This window comes from Macrotis lagotis, chromosome 8 (genome assembly GCF_037893015.1).
Source record: "Macrotis lagotis isolate mMagLag1 chromosome 8, bilby.v1.9.chrom.fasta, whole genome shotgun sequence".
Taxonomy (NCBI): domain Eukaryota; kingdom Metazoa; phylum Chordata; class Mammalia; order Peramelemorphia; family Peramelidae; genus Macrotis; species Macrotis lagotis.
Window position 1 is genome coordinate 69,262,260 of NC_133665.1, and position 16,126 is coordinate 69,278,385.

Genomic DNA, 16,126 nt, shown 5'->3' on the forward strand with positions numbered 1-16,126 from the left:
GTTTAAAAAAAGAAATGTTGGGGGTGGCTAGGTGGTGCAGTGGATAGAGCACCCACCCTGGAGTCAGGAGTACCTGAGTTCAAATGTGACTTCAGACACTTAATAATTACCTAGCTGCGTGGCCTTGGGCAAACCACTTAACCCCATCTGCCTTGCAAAAACCTTTAAAAAAAAAAAGAAATGCTTAGCCCAATGTTACGAACACGGTAGGTGTTATATAAATTCTTACTCTTTCCCTCTTCCCCTATGTGTACTCATTATAAGCAACTTATTTTTCTTTTGTTTTCAAAGGAAGGGGAGAAGATCAAATAGTTTCTCCTAATTTTTTAAAGATAGAAAAGGTTACAAGAAAAGTTAACAACCATTTACTAAGGTTTATTATGTTCCAGATCCTGAGAAAAAGAAAAAAAGAAACATGGAGCTTATTTTCTGTTGCAGGATAATACTTAAAAAGGAGGAGTGAAGAAGTTAACTGTCAGGGAGGCATGGTAGTGAAGACTAGAGAGTGAGGAGTTGCAACCTGCAGAATGAAGACATGACATGGGCATTCTCTTTAAAATGGAGGTCTGGAGGGACCATCCAGTTAAATGGAGAGGCCCCAAATGTATATGATACTTCTAATGCATGAAGTCCAGGAGGAGAGTGAGCTTCCAGAGTGAGGAGGTTTCTGTGACATAGTGAGGAAGGTCCAGAGAGGCAGGACTGTAGCCTGCATGAATGAAGGCACCAGTCTGTGTGTCTTCCTTAAAATGGATGTTCTTGAAGGAACCACCCAATCAGAGGGAGAGGGAGAGGCCATTTCCCAGCGTGTGGGAAAGTTGGAGTAAACTTCAGTGGAGTAAACTTCCAGGGTGAAGAGGTTTCATGGTGCTGAAAGTCCTATGGAGATGAATCAGTAATGTAGCCTACAGCGGAATGAAGACAAATGTGGAAAGTAGTATACATTTTCAGATGAGTTCACAGTACTAATATTATTTAACTGTTTTATTAATTGTATGAGAATTTTCATAAAGGGGCAGAAATTGGTAAATATTATGTAAAAACCAAATACCAATAAACTTTCTAAAAAAACATTTAATATTAATAAAATTTTGATGAGATTTATTAATATCAGTCGCAAAGTTATGACCCTTGTTACTACTATTAGCTATAACCATAAGAAAAAAATTGAAAGACTACTCATAGGCAGGGAAGCAAAATTATCATTTTGACAAATAGCGGGATGGTTTGCTTAGAAAACTTTAGTGAGTCAACTAAAGATTATCAACTTTCATATATTATTAACCATCAAATCTAACATGAACTGGTAGAAAGACAAATTCCACTTAAAATAATTAAAGAATGTTTAAAATGTTTGAGAACCTACCTACAATGATACAGGTCTAATTGGAGAAATATTAATTGGAACTGGGTAGACCTATTTAGCCAATATTATAAAAATTACAATACTTTTATAATTTTGTTCATTCAATTTTACATCAAACAACCAAGAAGTAATTTTTTGAGCTGGGGAAAAAAATCATAGTGATGTAAATTATAGTGGAACAAAAGATCAAGAATTTCAGAAGAAATAATTTTTAAAAAATGGGAAGGAGGGAGAATGGCACTACCAAATCTCAAACTGTATATACTATGAAACAGTAATTATCAAAATGATTTGGTACTAGGTAGGAAATAGGTTAATCAGTGAAACGAATTAGATGCACAGCATACTAAAACAAAAGAACACAGACTAGTGTTTGTTCAACCTCAAAATGCCAAGAATCCAGTTAAGCACTCACTATTGGATGAAAACTGCTGGGAAAAACTAGATATAAATTTGGCAGAAATTAGCTTTAGACCAATACTTCATATTGTACATCAAGATAACCTCCAGATTTTACATGGAGATTAACAGTCACATCATAAACAAATTAGAGAAGGAAGAAAGAAGTTACTCTTTGGATAGGAAAAGATTTCATGACCCAACAAAGGCTAGAGAGGATTGTGTAAGATATAATTGTTCAGTTTAAAGCCAATGCAGCTAAAATTTAGATGACAGTTAACTTGGAAAAAGTCTTTCTGTCTTTTCTGTTAAGGGTCTCATATCCAACCCTATATAAGAAATCGGGTTGACCCAATGATAATAATACAAGGCCTGTATCCTTGAAGCAATCAGACAAAAAAGGAAAAAGACTCATGTACAGTAATATCTACAGTAGCTCTTTGTTTAAAAAAAACCTGAGGGATTTCAATCAACTAGGGAACTGACTAAATAAATTAATGGTATAAACTGAGGTACTGTTGTGGCTTGAGAATTATAAGGGGGAAAGGTTTCAAGAGATCTGGAAAGATTTGTTTGGATTACTACAGAGTGAAGTGAATCAGAACCAGAATGAGGAAAAATTTATACAATCACAATCCTGTAAAAAAAAAAACTTGGGGGCAGCTTGGTGGTGTAGTGGACAGAGCACTGACCTTGGAGTCAGGAGTACCTGAGTTCAAATCCAGCCTCAGACACATAATAATTACCTAGCTGTGTGGCCTTGGGCAAGCCATTTAACCCCATTGCCTTGCAAAAACCAAAAAGATCCAAAACTTTGATAGACTTTTAAAATCAATAAAATGACCAATCACAGTTCTAGAGAATCTATGATGAAGTAGGCTATACCCACCTAGTAAAAAAAAAACACACAACAGACTGAGAGTATATATCAGAGACTATTTTTTGAACATGAACAATGAAAACATTTGTTCTTATTGACTGAATTTTTTAAAATGAATTTTAGGGTTAATTTTTCTTTTTCAAATAGAGGGAGATAGATTTTTTGTTCATTGAAAATAAATTTAAATATTAGAAACAAATATTTTAATATACTCACAAGATTGGGTAAATATTTGGAATATACAAATTCCAAACTCATCAATATTTTAAATTTAAGCGCTTATTGAATAATTACAATTTTAATTTTATGAATGCTGCTTTCAGATTTAAAGTATTTCAGGATCATTTGTCATTATGTTCTCACTTTAACAATTTTTGGTTACTTTGCACTGTTTTGACATGGTAGCAGTACCTGAATAAAAATATCAGTTAAATTGATTTACCGTATCAACACTGGCGCAGTCTATATATTGTCAGTATAAATTAACCTAAAGACAATTAGTTCTCCAGTTCAATGGATGCACAAGGGTACTCTTAACAGTCAAAAGATATTTGGGAAGAGCAAAGTAGATGGAAAAAATGTGTTTTTTTAAAAAAATCTAGTAAAAATGTCATGAATGCCAAAGTGTTTTGTGGGTACAAAAAAAATTAGTCAAATGAGTAAGACTTTAGGGGATCTTTAATGGAATCAGTATGAGGAACAGAAATTGATCATTCAGAATTTTTGGTCCTATGCCATATTTTTATTCCTTTTACCTATAACTAGTAAATATTAAAATTTGAATTTGAATTTTATATCAGAAAGTAAACACATTTCTACAAACTCATTACCTATGTACTCTGTCAAGGGACCTAAACTCCTGAGTGAAATCTATCTCTAGATTTTGTATTGAAAGTTATTGGGAAATGATGACTCATTTAACAGAAATTTGCTCCATAGTATTTACATAATGCATCAAGTTCATTAAGATGGGTACCAATTTTGAGGAGACTTTAAGGAAAAATTTATAATTCTTGTGATTGGATCTTGGAATCTTAAAAATTACCAATTGATTATTTATTGTTAGGAATTTGGAACTATTTAATTACATGATATATATTTTTACACACATTTCTCATTACTTCTCTTCTTATTCCATAGTCTAGCCAAACTGACCCTCAAATTATCCATCCTTACCTAGGCCATTTCATCTCACTTCAATATTTATTATTTGTAGGTAAAAGGAATAAAAATATGGCCTAGGATCAAAAATTCTGAATGAATGATCAATTTCTGTTCCACTTACTGTTTCCAATAAAAAAGCCCTAAAGTTTTGTTCATTTGTCTAATTTTTTTTCGTACCCACAAAGCACTTTGGCATTCACGTTTTTTTCCCCATCTACTTTGCTCTTTCTAAATATTTTTTGAGTTAAGAGTATCCTTAAGATAGAAGAGATAAGTTAAGTACTCTAACATCCAATTCTGATGGTACTGGTTATCCCACAGTCCCTAAACTACATTTCCTCTTTTTCTCCACCTCTTAGAATCCCTTATTTTCTTCACAGTGTCACCTTCCACACAGTGCTCCATGTACTCCCATTTCCCCCAAGTTATTAGTGCTTTCCACTTAAAAAAACTTAATTATTTGTGTGTGTGTGTGTGTGTGTGTGTGTATATATATATATATATATATATATATATATATATATAGGCATAAACTTAGTCATGTGTGTTTAATCTCTTCTGATGCAATGTTGTTTTCTTGAGGGTAAAGACTTTCTTTTTTTTTTTTTGGTATTCTTTACACTTAGAAGAGTGCCTGACTCATCATAATATTTCCTAAAAAAACTGTTAAAATAGTTTTTTTAACTTTTGCATTTTTAAATCACAAGAATTTTATATTGATCCATATTTCCCCACTATTGTATCTCAAATTGAGCAAATTTTTAAAAGGCAAAACTAAATTCTCCTTTTCACATCTGCATAGCCTAGCAAAATAAATTCCCACATCTTCCATGTCTGAAAATGTCAAGAGGTGAATGACACATTTCATCTTTATTCTTTTGGATTTAATGATTTATCGTTGCTTTGATCAGCTAATACTACCAAATTAATATAGCTGGTATTCTAAAGTCTTTCAAAATTATTCTCTATAATGCTATTATTATCCAATTGCTATTTGAGTTCTGCTTACTTCAGTTTATATCACTTTATAGAATTCTTCCTTTTCCTCTGAAATTATCCATTTCATCATTTTTAATGGCATATTTAGTTTTTCTCTAGTGGGTTGCACCCTCTTATTTCTAATTTTTGACCAGCAGGAAAAAGCTATAAATATTTTTATAGTGTAGATTCCTTCCCCTGCCCCCCCTTTTTCTTTCATATCTGAGGTATAGGCCTAGTAGTTAAGTTTCTGGGTCAAAGAGTTTATTCAGTTATATAACTTAATAAAAATCATTCCAAGTTGCATTCCAAAATGGCCAGACCAGTTCATAACTCTACCAATAGGGAACTGTTGTTCCTGTTTTGCTGCAGTGCAGTTTCTCTTAATGTTATTGATAGTGTGGATTTGTTCTTTTGAAAGTCTTTGATCATTTATCTGTTGGGAAATTGTACTTAATCTCTTAAGTTTGAGTCAGTTTCTTATATATCTTAGAAATCAGATTTTTATAGATACTCGCTGAAAGATTTTTCTTCCCTGATTACTTGTTTCTCTTCTCATGTTTACTGTCTTAGATTTGTGCAAAAGTTCTTCATTTTATGTAATTAAAAAAGTTTGTTTCAATTTATATGATCCTATTATCATGAACTTGCCCTCATCTGTACATCTATCATTACTTACCAGTGAGGTTCTTGTTCCTCCATATAAATGTTATTTTTTCTAGATTTATAAAATATTTGGGAGTTTGTTTATAGAATTGAATAAATGAATATAGATAGTATTGTTATTTTTATAGTTCTTGCATAAATCTCAGAAGTTATACTCCTAAATGTTTTATACCTTCTATTTTTTTTTGGTATTTTTTTTAAAGTTTTTGAAGGCAATGGGGTTAAGTAGCTTGCCCAAGGCCACACAGCTAGGTAATTTGAACTCAGATACTCCTGACTCCAGGGCTGGTACTCTATCCACTGCACCACCTAGTGGCCCCTGTGTTTTGTTTTGTTTTGCAAGGCAATGGGGGTTAAATGACTTGCCCAAGGTCACACAACTAGGTAATTAAGTTTCTGAGGCTGGATTTGAATTGAGGTCCTCCTGACTCCAAGGTCAGTGTTCTAATTGCTATGCCACCTATCTGTCTCCTTCTTTGGTTATTTTGAAAGGAATTTCTCTTTCTTTGTTAAATAGTAGTGGTACTAAAGGTCAACAAAAACAAATATTGAATATAAAGGTCTTTGCACTATATAATGTTTAAAGTAGGACTCAATATTATTGCTCATTATTATAAATTTAAATTGTTTTAACCTTTTGATAAACTCGTAGGATTTAAAGCTCAAAGGAACTTTAGAGCTTTGTGGTCTAACTTGCTCCATGACGCTACAAAAGTGATTATGGAATATATTATTTGGAGTGTTAATAGGACATCCAGGTGATAATGTTCTGTAGAAAGTGTGAAATGTGTATCTAGAGACAAGGAGAGAAATTAGAACAAAAGTCTAATTTCTATAGTTTTCTATGCCATGATGATATGGGAGTGAAGAAAATTGACAAGGGAGAGGAAGGAGGGTATAAGGAGGAAAGATGGCCAGGGACAAAACTCTTTGCTAAGCTCATATTTTTACTGTATTGTATTAAAATGTATGAAATTTAAATTCTGAGGGGGGAGTGTGTGTGTGTGGGGGGGGAGAGATAGAGTAAAATTAATTTCATCATATCTTTTTTCTTTTAGAGGAAGTCCACAAGTAAAGGGAACACCTCATTTTAAGGAAGAACAATATGCTCCATCGTTGCATTTGGAGATGAAAAAAGTCCTGGATTTACAAGCGCCTATCATTAGGTACACTATATTTCTGTTAGTTTCAACAGCATGGAGTGGTTGTCTACTCACAAACATAGAATGTACATAAAAGGACATAGAATTAAACCAATAAAACTTGTATTTACTATTTTTGGTGGGAATACACTTGAATCCACAGTTTTCTGTCTTTGAATAGGCTAAAATCTCACAGTCATACACACTTGATTAAAAGCTTTTGTGTTTCAGCAATAGTGTCTTTGTACAATGTAAATTATTTGAAGAAAGTCTTTTGAATTAATCTTAGAATCCACATTGAGTCAATCCTATTCACATGATTTCCATCAAATCCTTTAATAAGTGAGTAGTCATTTTCATTTAGGTATTTAAAGATATTAAGTTTTTCTTATAATTTGGCCAATTATGAGATTTTGGTTTGAGAGGTATTACTGATTGTATCTGACAGACCATCAACTGACAGTTTCTCTCATTTTTGTCAAGTTAGTGCTGTTGTGGAGGATGAAATGGACAAAAGCCAGAACTTCCACATGTTCCATCTACATAATGAAACTATAATATCAGTGTGGGGTATCACTATCTGCTGCTTTTGTATATTCAAACAAAAAAGTGGGGAATCGAGGAGAAAATTTGGTGGTTATTTGATTCTATCCTTTTCTCAGGGGAAAAAAATTAAAAAGGAATGGAAACCAAGAGGAATGAGATTACTTCTATCTTAGTGGGGGAGGACAGAAGTGAACCTTTATTAATCAGGAATATGGAAAGGAAGGAATGGATAAGGCAACAAAAGCATGTTGCTTCCAGAAAAACAAAGATCTTCCTATTAAAGGGCTAATAGAATTTCTCTATGAAAGAATACTTGCATTAGAATGAATTTCAGGTGAACTTAAGGTAAAACTCACTTTTGTTGAGCTTGGAAAGGAAAAGATCTAAGTTTTGATACCTTTATAGCACTTTACCTACATACATACCTACACAATGATTGAGCTGTAAATGTTTCACTCAGATGTCTATGCACTCTTAAATTCTTTTATCTGATTATACTCTTCTGTCACATCTTTCCCTATGCCTCCTAGCTTGCTTCATCATACTCAATGAGATCCTCATGTGCTCATTCAGGACCTTAGACCTGGTCTTCACACCTGTACTAGCTATGCTCGCTTTGATGAACCAGTTCAGATGCACATATGGTCAATGTTCCAAATCCTTCTTTTTTTTTTTTTTTTTTTTTAGATTTTTCAAGGCAATTGGAGGCTTGCCCAAGGCCACACAATCTAGGTAATTATTAAGTGTCTGAGGTTGGATTTGAACCCAGGTACTCCTGACTCCAAGGCCGGTGTGCTATCCACTGTGCCACCTAGCCGCCCCAATGTTCCGAATTCTTATCTGCTTGTCCATTCATTGATTGTGCTTTGCCTAATCTGAGTGCTGGATTACTCAGCCATCAGCCTCCTTCATTTTTACTTTCTGCTGAATGGAACTGGAGAAAGTCATAAAACTGATGACTGTTAGAGCTCTGTTATCTAGTTTCAATTGGGCCTCCCGAAGCAAGGTAGTCTTCTGTTTCTCTCTAATTTATTTTCTGTCCTACTCTCCTATAACCTCTGACCACATTTCCATCCAGTTGCCTAAACTTGTTTCTATCTTTACAGTATTTGTCATATATGTCCCTTTCTCTCTACTAAAACACCCACCACTCCACTTTCAGGTTTTCATTATCTTTTGCCTGAACTATTTTATTACACTAGTCATCTAATTGGTCTCCTGGTCTCATCTCGCCCCACTTTGGTATATTTTCCATCCTGCTGCCAAAGTGCTTTTCCCAAAGCTTAGGTCTGATTCTCCTACTAAGTAAACTTCAAAAACTCTCTGTTATCTTCAGAATCAAATAAAAAGTCCTTTGTTTGACATCTAGGCCCCTTTGTTCCTTTCCTGTCTTATTCCACTTCTCCCATGCACACACTGTAGGATCTAGCCCATATTGGACTGCTTGCTGATCCTCAGACTCAGCATTCCATCTCCCATCTGTACTGGACCATCCCCTACACCTGTAATATTATCTTTTTTTTACCTCTGACTTCCTTCAAGACTTAGTTCAATTTGCCATTCAATTAAACATTTATTAAATGCTTACTGTATGCTTCATTGTGGAGGCTATACCTATTTATATATACATATATTTATGTATGTATGTATCTCTTCCATTAGAATGTAAATTCTTTGATGAATGGCAGAGTACACTTTTGCTTTTCCCTTTTGTCCCTATGGCTTAGCACAGTGCTGGCTAGAGAGCTAATAAATTAATACTTAATAAATGCTTATTTTTATTCTATATCTATTTATTCATTCATTCATTCATTCATCCATTTATTTATTTATTTATTGGTTTTTGCAAAGCAGTGGGGTTAAGTGACTTCTCCATGGTCATGCAGCTAGGCAATTATTAAGTGTCTGAGGCTGAATTTGAAATCAGTTCTTCCTTACTCCAGGGCCAGTGCTCTAAGCCCTGTGCCACCTATCTGTCCCAGTGCTTATTGTTTTGATTGATTGTTGAGTGAAATATGATAGAGATGTACCTTAATGGTATTTGTAGTTATTTTTTCCTCTGCATATATTATTTTTATGATATTGGTTTGTTTTATATATTTATATAATGTATATCTTTGTAAGTTTTTTAAGCTGCTAACAGATTTTTTAAAAAAAATTCCTTTAAGGGGCGGCCAGGTGGCATAGTGGATAGAGCACCAGCCCTGGAGTCAGGAGTACCTGGGTTCAAATCCAGTCTCAGACACTTAATAATTGCCTAGCTGTGTGACCTTTGACAAGCCACTTAACCCCATTTGCCTTGAAAAACCTAAAAAAAAAATTTCTTTAAGAAATAACATTCATTTTTGGTTTTTTGGGTTTTTTTTTACTATTTTTATATTTTCTTTCTCCTCTATAGACTTATCATAATATGGATCCACAATACTTGCCACAGTACCTTATTTCATGCTCTTCCTCTTCTCATACATTTAGCTACTTTCTATTACCCATTTTTCCCTCAGTCCTCATTACTTTGATGAGCATGAGTAGACTTCCCTCTGTTTCCATCTGTGAAGTCTCTCCCATCTTACAAAATGCTGGCTTTTGTGCCCCTTCTTAAAACCTTCCCTGATCATTCCATATAACAGTTATCTCTAACTCTTCAAATTTCTCAAAACATTGTCTGCTTCTTTTCAACTGTCATTCTCTTATTTATTTTTCTTTTTTTCTTTTATGGTTTATATATTTTATATTATTACAGTAATCTTGTTGTGAAAGTAAACATGAGCCCCCCCCCCCAAATGGTAGAGAAACCTCAAGAATAGAGAGGGAAAAAAAAGTGCACTTTAGTCAGTGTTTAGATTTCAGTGGCTCCATCTCTGGGATGAGTTGCTTTTATCATAAGTCCACCAGAGAAGTTGCTTTGATATCTTTTGCCACAGTCACTATTAGTAGCTATATTTCCCTATGTTTCTTCCCACTCCCATTTATTCTTTTCTTTCTCTCTATTCACCTTGTCCCTGCCCTAGAAGTGTGTTGTATCTGATTACCCTCTCCCAAGATCTTCCCTATCTTCTATCACCTACTCCCCCATCCCCCTTGTCTCAATCTGTTCCTTTCATTTTTCTCTAGGGTGAGTTAGATTTCTATACCCTATTAAGTGTGTATGTTATTTCCTCTCTGAGCCATTTCTGATGAGAAGGAAGGCTCACTCATTCTCCCTTGCCTTCCCCACTTCCACTCTGTTCCAAAAGCTTTTTCTTGACTTTTATGTGAAATATCTTAGCCCATTCCACCTCTCTTTTCCCTTCCTCCCAGTACTTTCCTTTATCACCCATTGACTCCATCTTTTTTTTTTTAGGTTTTTGCAAGGCAAATGGGGTTAAGTGGCTTGCCCAAGGCCACACAGCTAGGTAATTATTAAGTGTCTGAGACCGGATTTGAACCCCGGTACTCCTGACTCCAAGGCCAGTGCTTTATCTACTACGCCAAACTAGCTGCCCCATTGACTCCATCTTTATACTATATTATGCCATTATATTCAATTCCCTCCTGGGCCTTGTATATGCTCCTTCTAACAGCTCTTATAAATGAGAAGGTTCATATGAGGTATCAGGATCTTCTTCCCCTGCAGAAATACAAACAGCTCAACATCATAAAGTTGCTAATAATTAGTCTTTCTTCTCCACTCTCTATTCTTCACCTGAGTCTTGTACTTGGAGATCAAATTTTCTGTTCATTTCTGTTCATCAAATTTTCTGTTCATTTCTGGACATTTCAACAGGAAAAATTGAAAGACTTATCTTTTCCCCTGAAAGAGAATGTTCAGTTTTGCTGGGTAGTTGATTCTCAGTTAAGCTCTTTGGCCTTCTGGAATATCATACTCTGAGCCCTATGAGTCCTACATTTAGATGCTGCCAAAACCTGTTTAATCCTGACTATAGAGCCACAGTAATTGAGTTCTTTCTTTCTGGCAGCTTATAGTTTGTTTTTTTTGTTGGGTTTTTTTTTAGTTTTTTTTTTTAGTTTTTGCAAGACAATGGGGTTAAGTGGCTTGCCCAAGGCCACACAGCTAGGTAATTATTAAGTGTCTGAGGCCAGATTTGAACTCAGGTACTCTTGACTCCAGGGCCGGTGCTCTACAATGCACCACCTAGCTGCCTCCAGCTTATAGTATTTTCTCTTTGACTTGGGAGTTTTGGAATTTATCTATAATATTCCTGGGAGTTTTTCTTTTGGGATCTTTTTCAGGAGATGACCAGTCCTCAATTTCTATTTTACCCTCTGCTTCTAGGATATCAGGGCAATTTTGCTACATTATTTCTTGAAAGATGAAGTCTAGGCTCTTTTCCTGGTCATGATTTTCAGGTAGCCCAATAATTTTTTTTTTTAGGTTTTTTTTGCAAGGCAAACAGAGTTAAGTGGCTTGCCCAAGGCCACACAGCTAGGTAATTATTAAGTGTCTGAGACCGGATTTGAACCCAGGTACTCCTGACTCCAGGGCCAGTGCTTCATCCACTACACCACCTAGCTGCCCTGACAGCCCAATAATTTTTAAATCATCTCTCCTGGATCTGTTTTCTAGGTCAATTGTTTTTCCAATGAGATATTTCACATTTTCTTCTAATTTTTTGTTTTTTGGTATTGTTTTGTTTCTTGATTTCTCATAAAGCCATCAGCTTCCTTTAGTTCCATTCTACATTTGAAGGAGATATTTTCTTCAGAGAGCTGTTATTTAATCTCCCTTTCCAGCTGACCAATTCTGCTTTTTAAGGCATTCTTCTCCTCATTTGCCTTTTGGGTTGTTTTTTTCCATTTGGCCTAATCTGGTTTTTAACATGTTCTTTTCTTCAGTATTTTTTTTATATTTATTTCCAAGCTGCTGACTTAGTTTTCATGATTTTCCTGCATCGTTTTCATTTCTCCTCCCAACTTTTCCTCTAGCCCCCTGACTTGTTTTGAGCTATTCTATTGCTTGAGCCCATTTCCCATTTCTCTTGGAGGTTTTGGATACAGAAGCTTTGATTTTGTCATCTTCTGAGTGTGTATTTTTGATCCTTCGTGGGACTAAAGTAATTTTCTGTGGTCAGATTCTTCTTTTTCTGTTGTTGGTTCATTTCCGCAGCCTATTACTGATTTACTACACTTCCAAAGCTTTGGGGCGTTTTTGGAACACCCCACAGGAACTTTATTTCCTCCAAGGTCTTACGAGAATCTCTGACTGCTCTCTTGCCTGTGCTCTATCTGTGGATGACCACAGGCCCTCCCCTCTGCCCCAGAGCTGTGAGGAGGATCCCTGCTTGGTTATGGTGTTTTGGGAGCCCAAACTGCAACCTGGATTTGGGTGTAGGCAAACAGCAGAGTTCTGCCCCAGGGAGTGCAGAGAGACTTCTGAAGTCTCACTCAACCCCCCATACAGTCTTCGGGCTGGGAGCTCTGGAAGTGATAGTTGGCTTGCTGATTCCTGCTGCAGTTTTTCACTGCAGGGTTGTTCTGAGGCCATTGCTCTGCACCATGCTCACTCTGGTGTGGCAGAGTTCTCTCACCAGCCCTTTAAGCTGTCCCTGGTGAACCCTGGACCAAGAGATCTAGAAACAGCCCCCTCTGCACCCCCAGGGACCCAGGCCTCCCATGGGCTTTTCCTTGAAGACTGGAGCAGGTTTGCTGCAGTGTAGCTGCTTTTGCAGCTGTTCTGTGGCTCTTTCAAACCCCAGTGAAACAGACCTTCCCTGTGGATCTTCTAAGTTATCTTGGACTGGGAAATTGTATCATTCAGTCTTTCTGTGGGTTCTGCCCCTGTAAATTTTGGCTAGAATCATTATTGGATGGGTTTTGGAATTTTTTGGGAACAAGTTTCCCAGAATTCCTGGCCTCATGCTGCCTTCTTGTCTCTACCCCCCATTCTATTCTTCATTATGTATATTTGTATATGTGTCCAGTTCTCTCTTTTAGAAGGTATGCTTCTCATGGACTGAAATTCTCCCTTTTTGTCCTTGCATTTTTAGCTCTTAGTAACATTCTGGGCATTTAAGTGGATGTTGAATTTGTTAGCCTCATACTTAACTGCTACTTGGTGGTAGCACAATATGTTGTTGAGGAAAGGAGAAATAGAGTTCTAGAATTCACCCTTCCCAGTTCACTAAAACAGCAATCCAGTGTTACAGCAGGTTGGGGGACTGGGGTGAAAAATTGCATGAGTTCTTTACTTGCCACTGACGTACTGAGAATATTAGAAATAATAGTGATAGGGACTAGAGTTAGGATAGAGAACTCTAGGAAAAGCACCTTTGTAATTTCAGTATTTGAAAAATTGTTTAGATCACTGAACAGTTCAGTGCCTTCCCCAGAGTACTAGAGCCAACCTGGGGTGGATTGGAAAGTCAAGTCTTCTTAGATTCAAGACTGGCTTTCTGTCCATTCTAATGCTGCCTTTGTTAGAAATAAATTATGTTAGTAATGTGGATTACTGCTCATTTTGTTGCTTAATTATCCTTGGAAGATTTTTTCATTTTTTGTTTTCCTTCAGTTATTAGTATTATGACATTAAATAACTGATAATATGCATTATAGATAAATAGTCCCTTGACAGGGAGTTCACATCATATGCTGGCTCTGTTACCCTGAGTCAGTCTCTTATTCTTTCAGTGTCCCTATCAACTCTCAAACTATAGACTACATCCCAATTTCTGATATTAGTTTCCTTTCCAGGACTTGACTGGAATAATATTATACAATTCAGGACTTGACTCTCTACTCCTCCCTTCCCTGAGCCCACCTTCCATAATCAGTGGTGCTGCTTTGAAAAACAAAAAACAAAAATAAAAACAAGGCTGCAATCACATGGGAACAAAATGTAGAATGAAAGTAAAGGGAGGGGCGGCTAGGTGGCATAGTGGATAAAGCACTGGCTCTGGAGTCAGGAGTACCTGTTTCAAATCCCATCTCAGACACTTAATAATTACCTAGCTGTGTGGCTTTGGGCAAGCCACTTAACCTTGTTTGCCTTGCAAAAACCTAAAAAAAAAAAAAAACCCCAAAACCCCCCAAAAAAGAAAGTAAAGGGAATAATGATTATCTCAAAATGTAGTGACAGTATAAATAATCTATCACAAACATTTGAGAGAATCATTTTTTTTTGGCTTGTATTTCATACTTTGTTGAAAACTAGTGCTTAATTGTAGTAAGTCTTTGTGTAATTTTAAAGAAACCATACTAGCAATTAACCATTACCCATGTGTACTACTAAAATAGAAACTGGATTGAAAAATTATATAGTATACTGATATGACTATAATTTCCCAGTTTGGCAACAGAAACATTTATTCTGTGCACAATTTATTCCTACTATTTTCCTAAGAAAGCAAGATCTGCATTTGTGCTATTTAATTTGCTGACATTTTTAAAAACATGATTAAGTAAAATGAATTGTCCATTTCCCACAGTCCTTAAGTAACTTTCATGGAAACATTACTTGCTTCTTAACATCTTATATGACCTTTTTTAGGAGAAAAAAAATCCAGTTTAATAAATCCATAGTATATGGAGATTCTCTAAACTGTTAAAAGTGATAGCACTGATTGGGAAAATGTTTAGCTTTATACCATAGCCAATTTTAGCCATATAAATATAAATAATATAAATATATATATATATATATATATATATATATATATATATATATATCCACATTATAGAAGGAAAATAAATTCAGTAATGTAAGCTTTGTTCTGCAAATAGCACCAACTGCACTCTATTATAGAGACCACAAAAAAAGTATTTCTCTCAGTCAATTTTATTTATATAACTTGTCTTGAGCTTCCACCAGAAACACCAGACTAGAACTGATTTTGCTGTTTGCCCAGTGTAAAAGGCCTGTCTTATATAAACAAATGTCTTGGCTAATGAGTTAACCGTGTATCTGTTTGTGTGTGTGTGTGTGTGCGCGCGCGTGTGTGTGTGTATGTATGTATATATGTTTAGTAGCCCTAACCTTGCCCTATTTCAAAGACCTTCTCATTTTTCTTCCTAACAGTTTGCTTTTCTTTTGAGATTTTATCCAAAAAAAATCCTTATAGTCTTATTTCCACAACTATTTCAGACGTTTTCCTCTTCTCACCTTCAAACAGACCCTGACCTCCATTTTTGATATAATAGACACTTAATAATGCTTATTGATTGGCACACATATACACTAACCCAGTGCTTTTCTGAAAGTTGAATCATAAAACAAAGACAATTGTCCCAGCTAAGTTTTCTTTTAAGAAAATTGGCAGTTGATTCAGACAACTCTGTAAAAAATAAAGTAAGTTTAGCTGGTAGATTTATGAACTACTCTTCCATACTACAAAGAAGAAGTAATAATAAGAAAAAATAAAATAATGAGCTCTAATCTAAGTGATTCAAAATGAGGGAGCATAGTTCTCATTCAACTGGGAAGGTTCACTGATGTTCTCTTTTAAGTTAAGATAATAAACATTGCTTCATTCAACAAGTATTTAGTTTTTTCTTTGTCATTGACTGTGCCAAATACTAGGAATGCAGGAGACAAAAACTTCTGTAGTCAGTTTTTCCAATTAGCTCACATTCCACTGAGAAAAACAGCATGTATACATATGAATGAAAATCTTTTCAAAACAAATAGAAAATCTGGTTAGACTCTTTTTTTCTTTATAAACACCTGGGTTCAAATCCTGATTAGTTATGACCTATGTGACTTCCATCCCTCTTCTCAGTTTCCTCTAATGTAGAATGAGGGGTTTTAACTTTTTTATGTGTTATGGAATACTTTGGTAATCTGGAAATGCCTATCTCTTCTCAATATTATGTTTTTAAAAACTTAAACTATATAGAGCTACAAAGCAAATCAAATATTAGTGAGATAAAAATATAGTTTGTTCTTTTCCAATCTAAGCTCATAGACTGTGGATCCTGGGTTAAGAATACCTGATTAAAATCTGTGAGACCACTAAGTCATTTAAGTAGCCATTTTTAGATGCCAGTCTTCTT

At 35.3% G+C, this 16,126-nt stretch overlaps 1 protein-coding gene across 4 annotated transcripts in view; it reads left to right on the forward strand.

The window, feature by feature from the left end:
• Nucleotides 1-16,126, forward strand: part of RIC1 (RIC1 homolog, RAB6A GEF complex partner 1) — a 154,846-nt gene that overhangs the window by 77,392 nt on the left and 61,328 nt on the right. For all 4 annotated transcript variants that reach the window (XM_074197475.1, XM_074197476.1, XM_074197477.1 and 1 more), the window contains one exon: nt 6,512-6,619. In XM_074197475.1, coding sequence (XP_074053576.1) covers nt 6,512-6,619 — 108 coding nt within the window. The remainder of the gene's footprint in view (nt 1-6,511; nt 6,620-16,126) is intronic.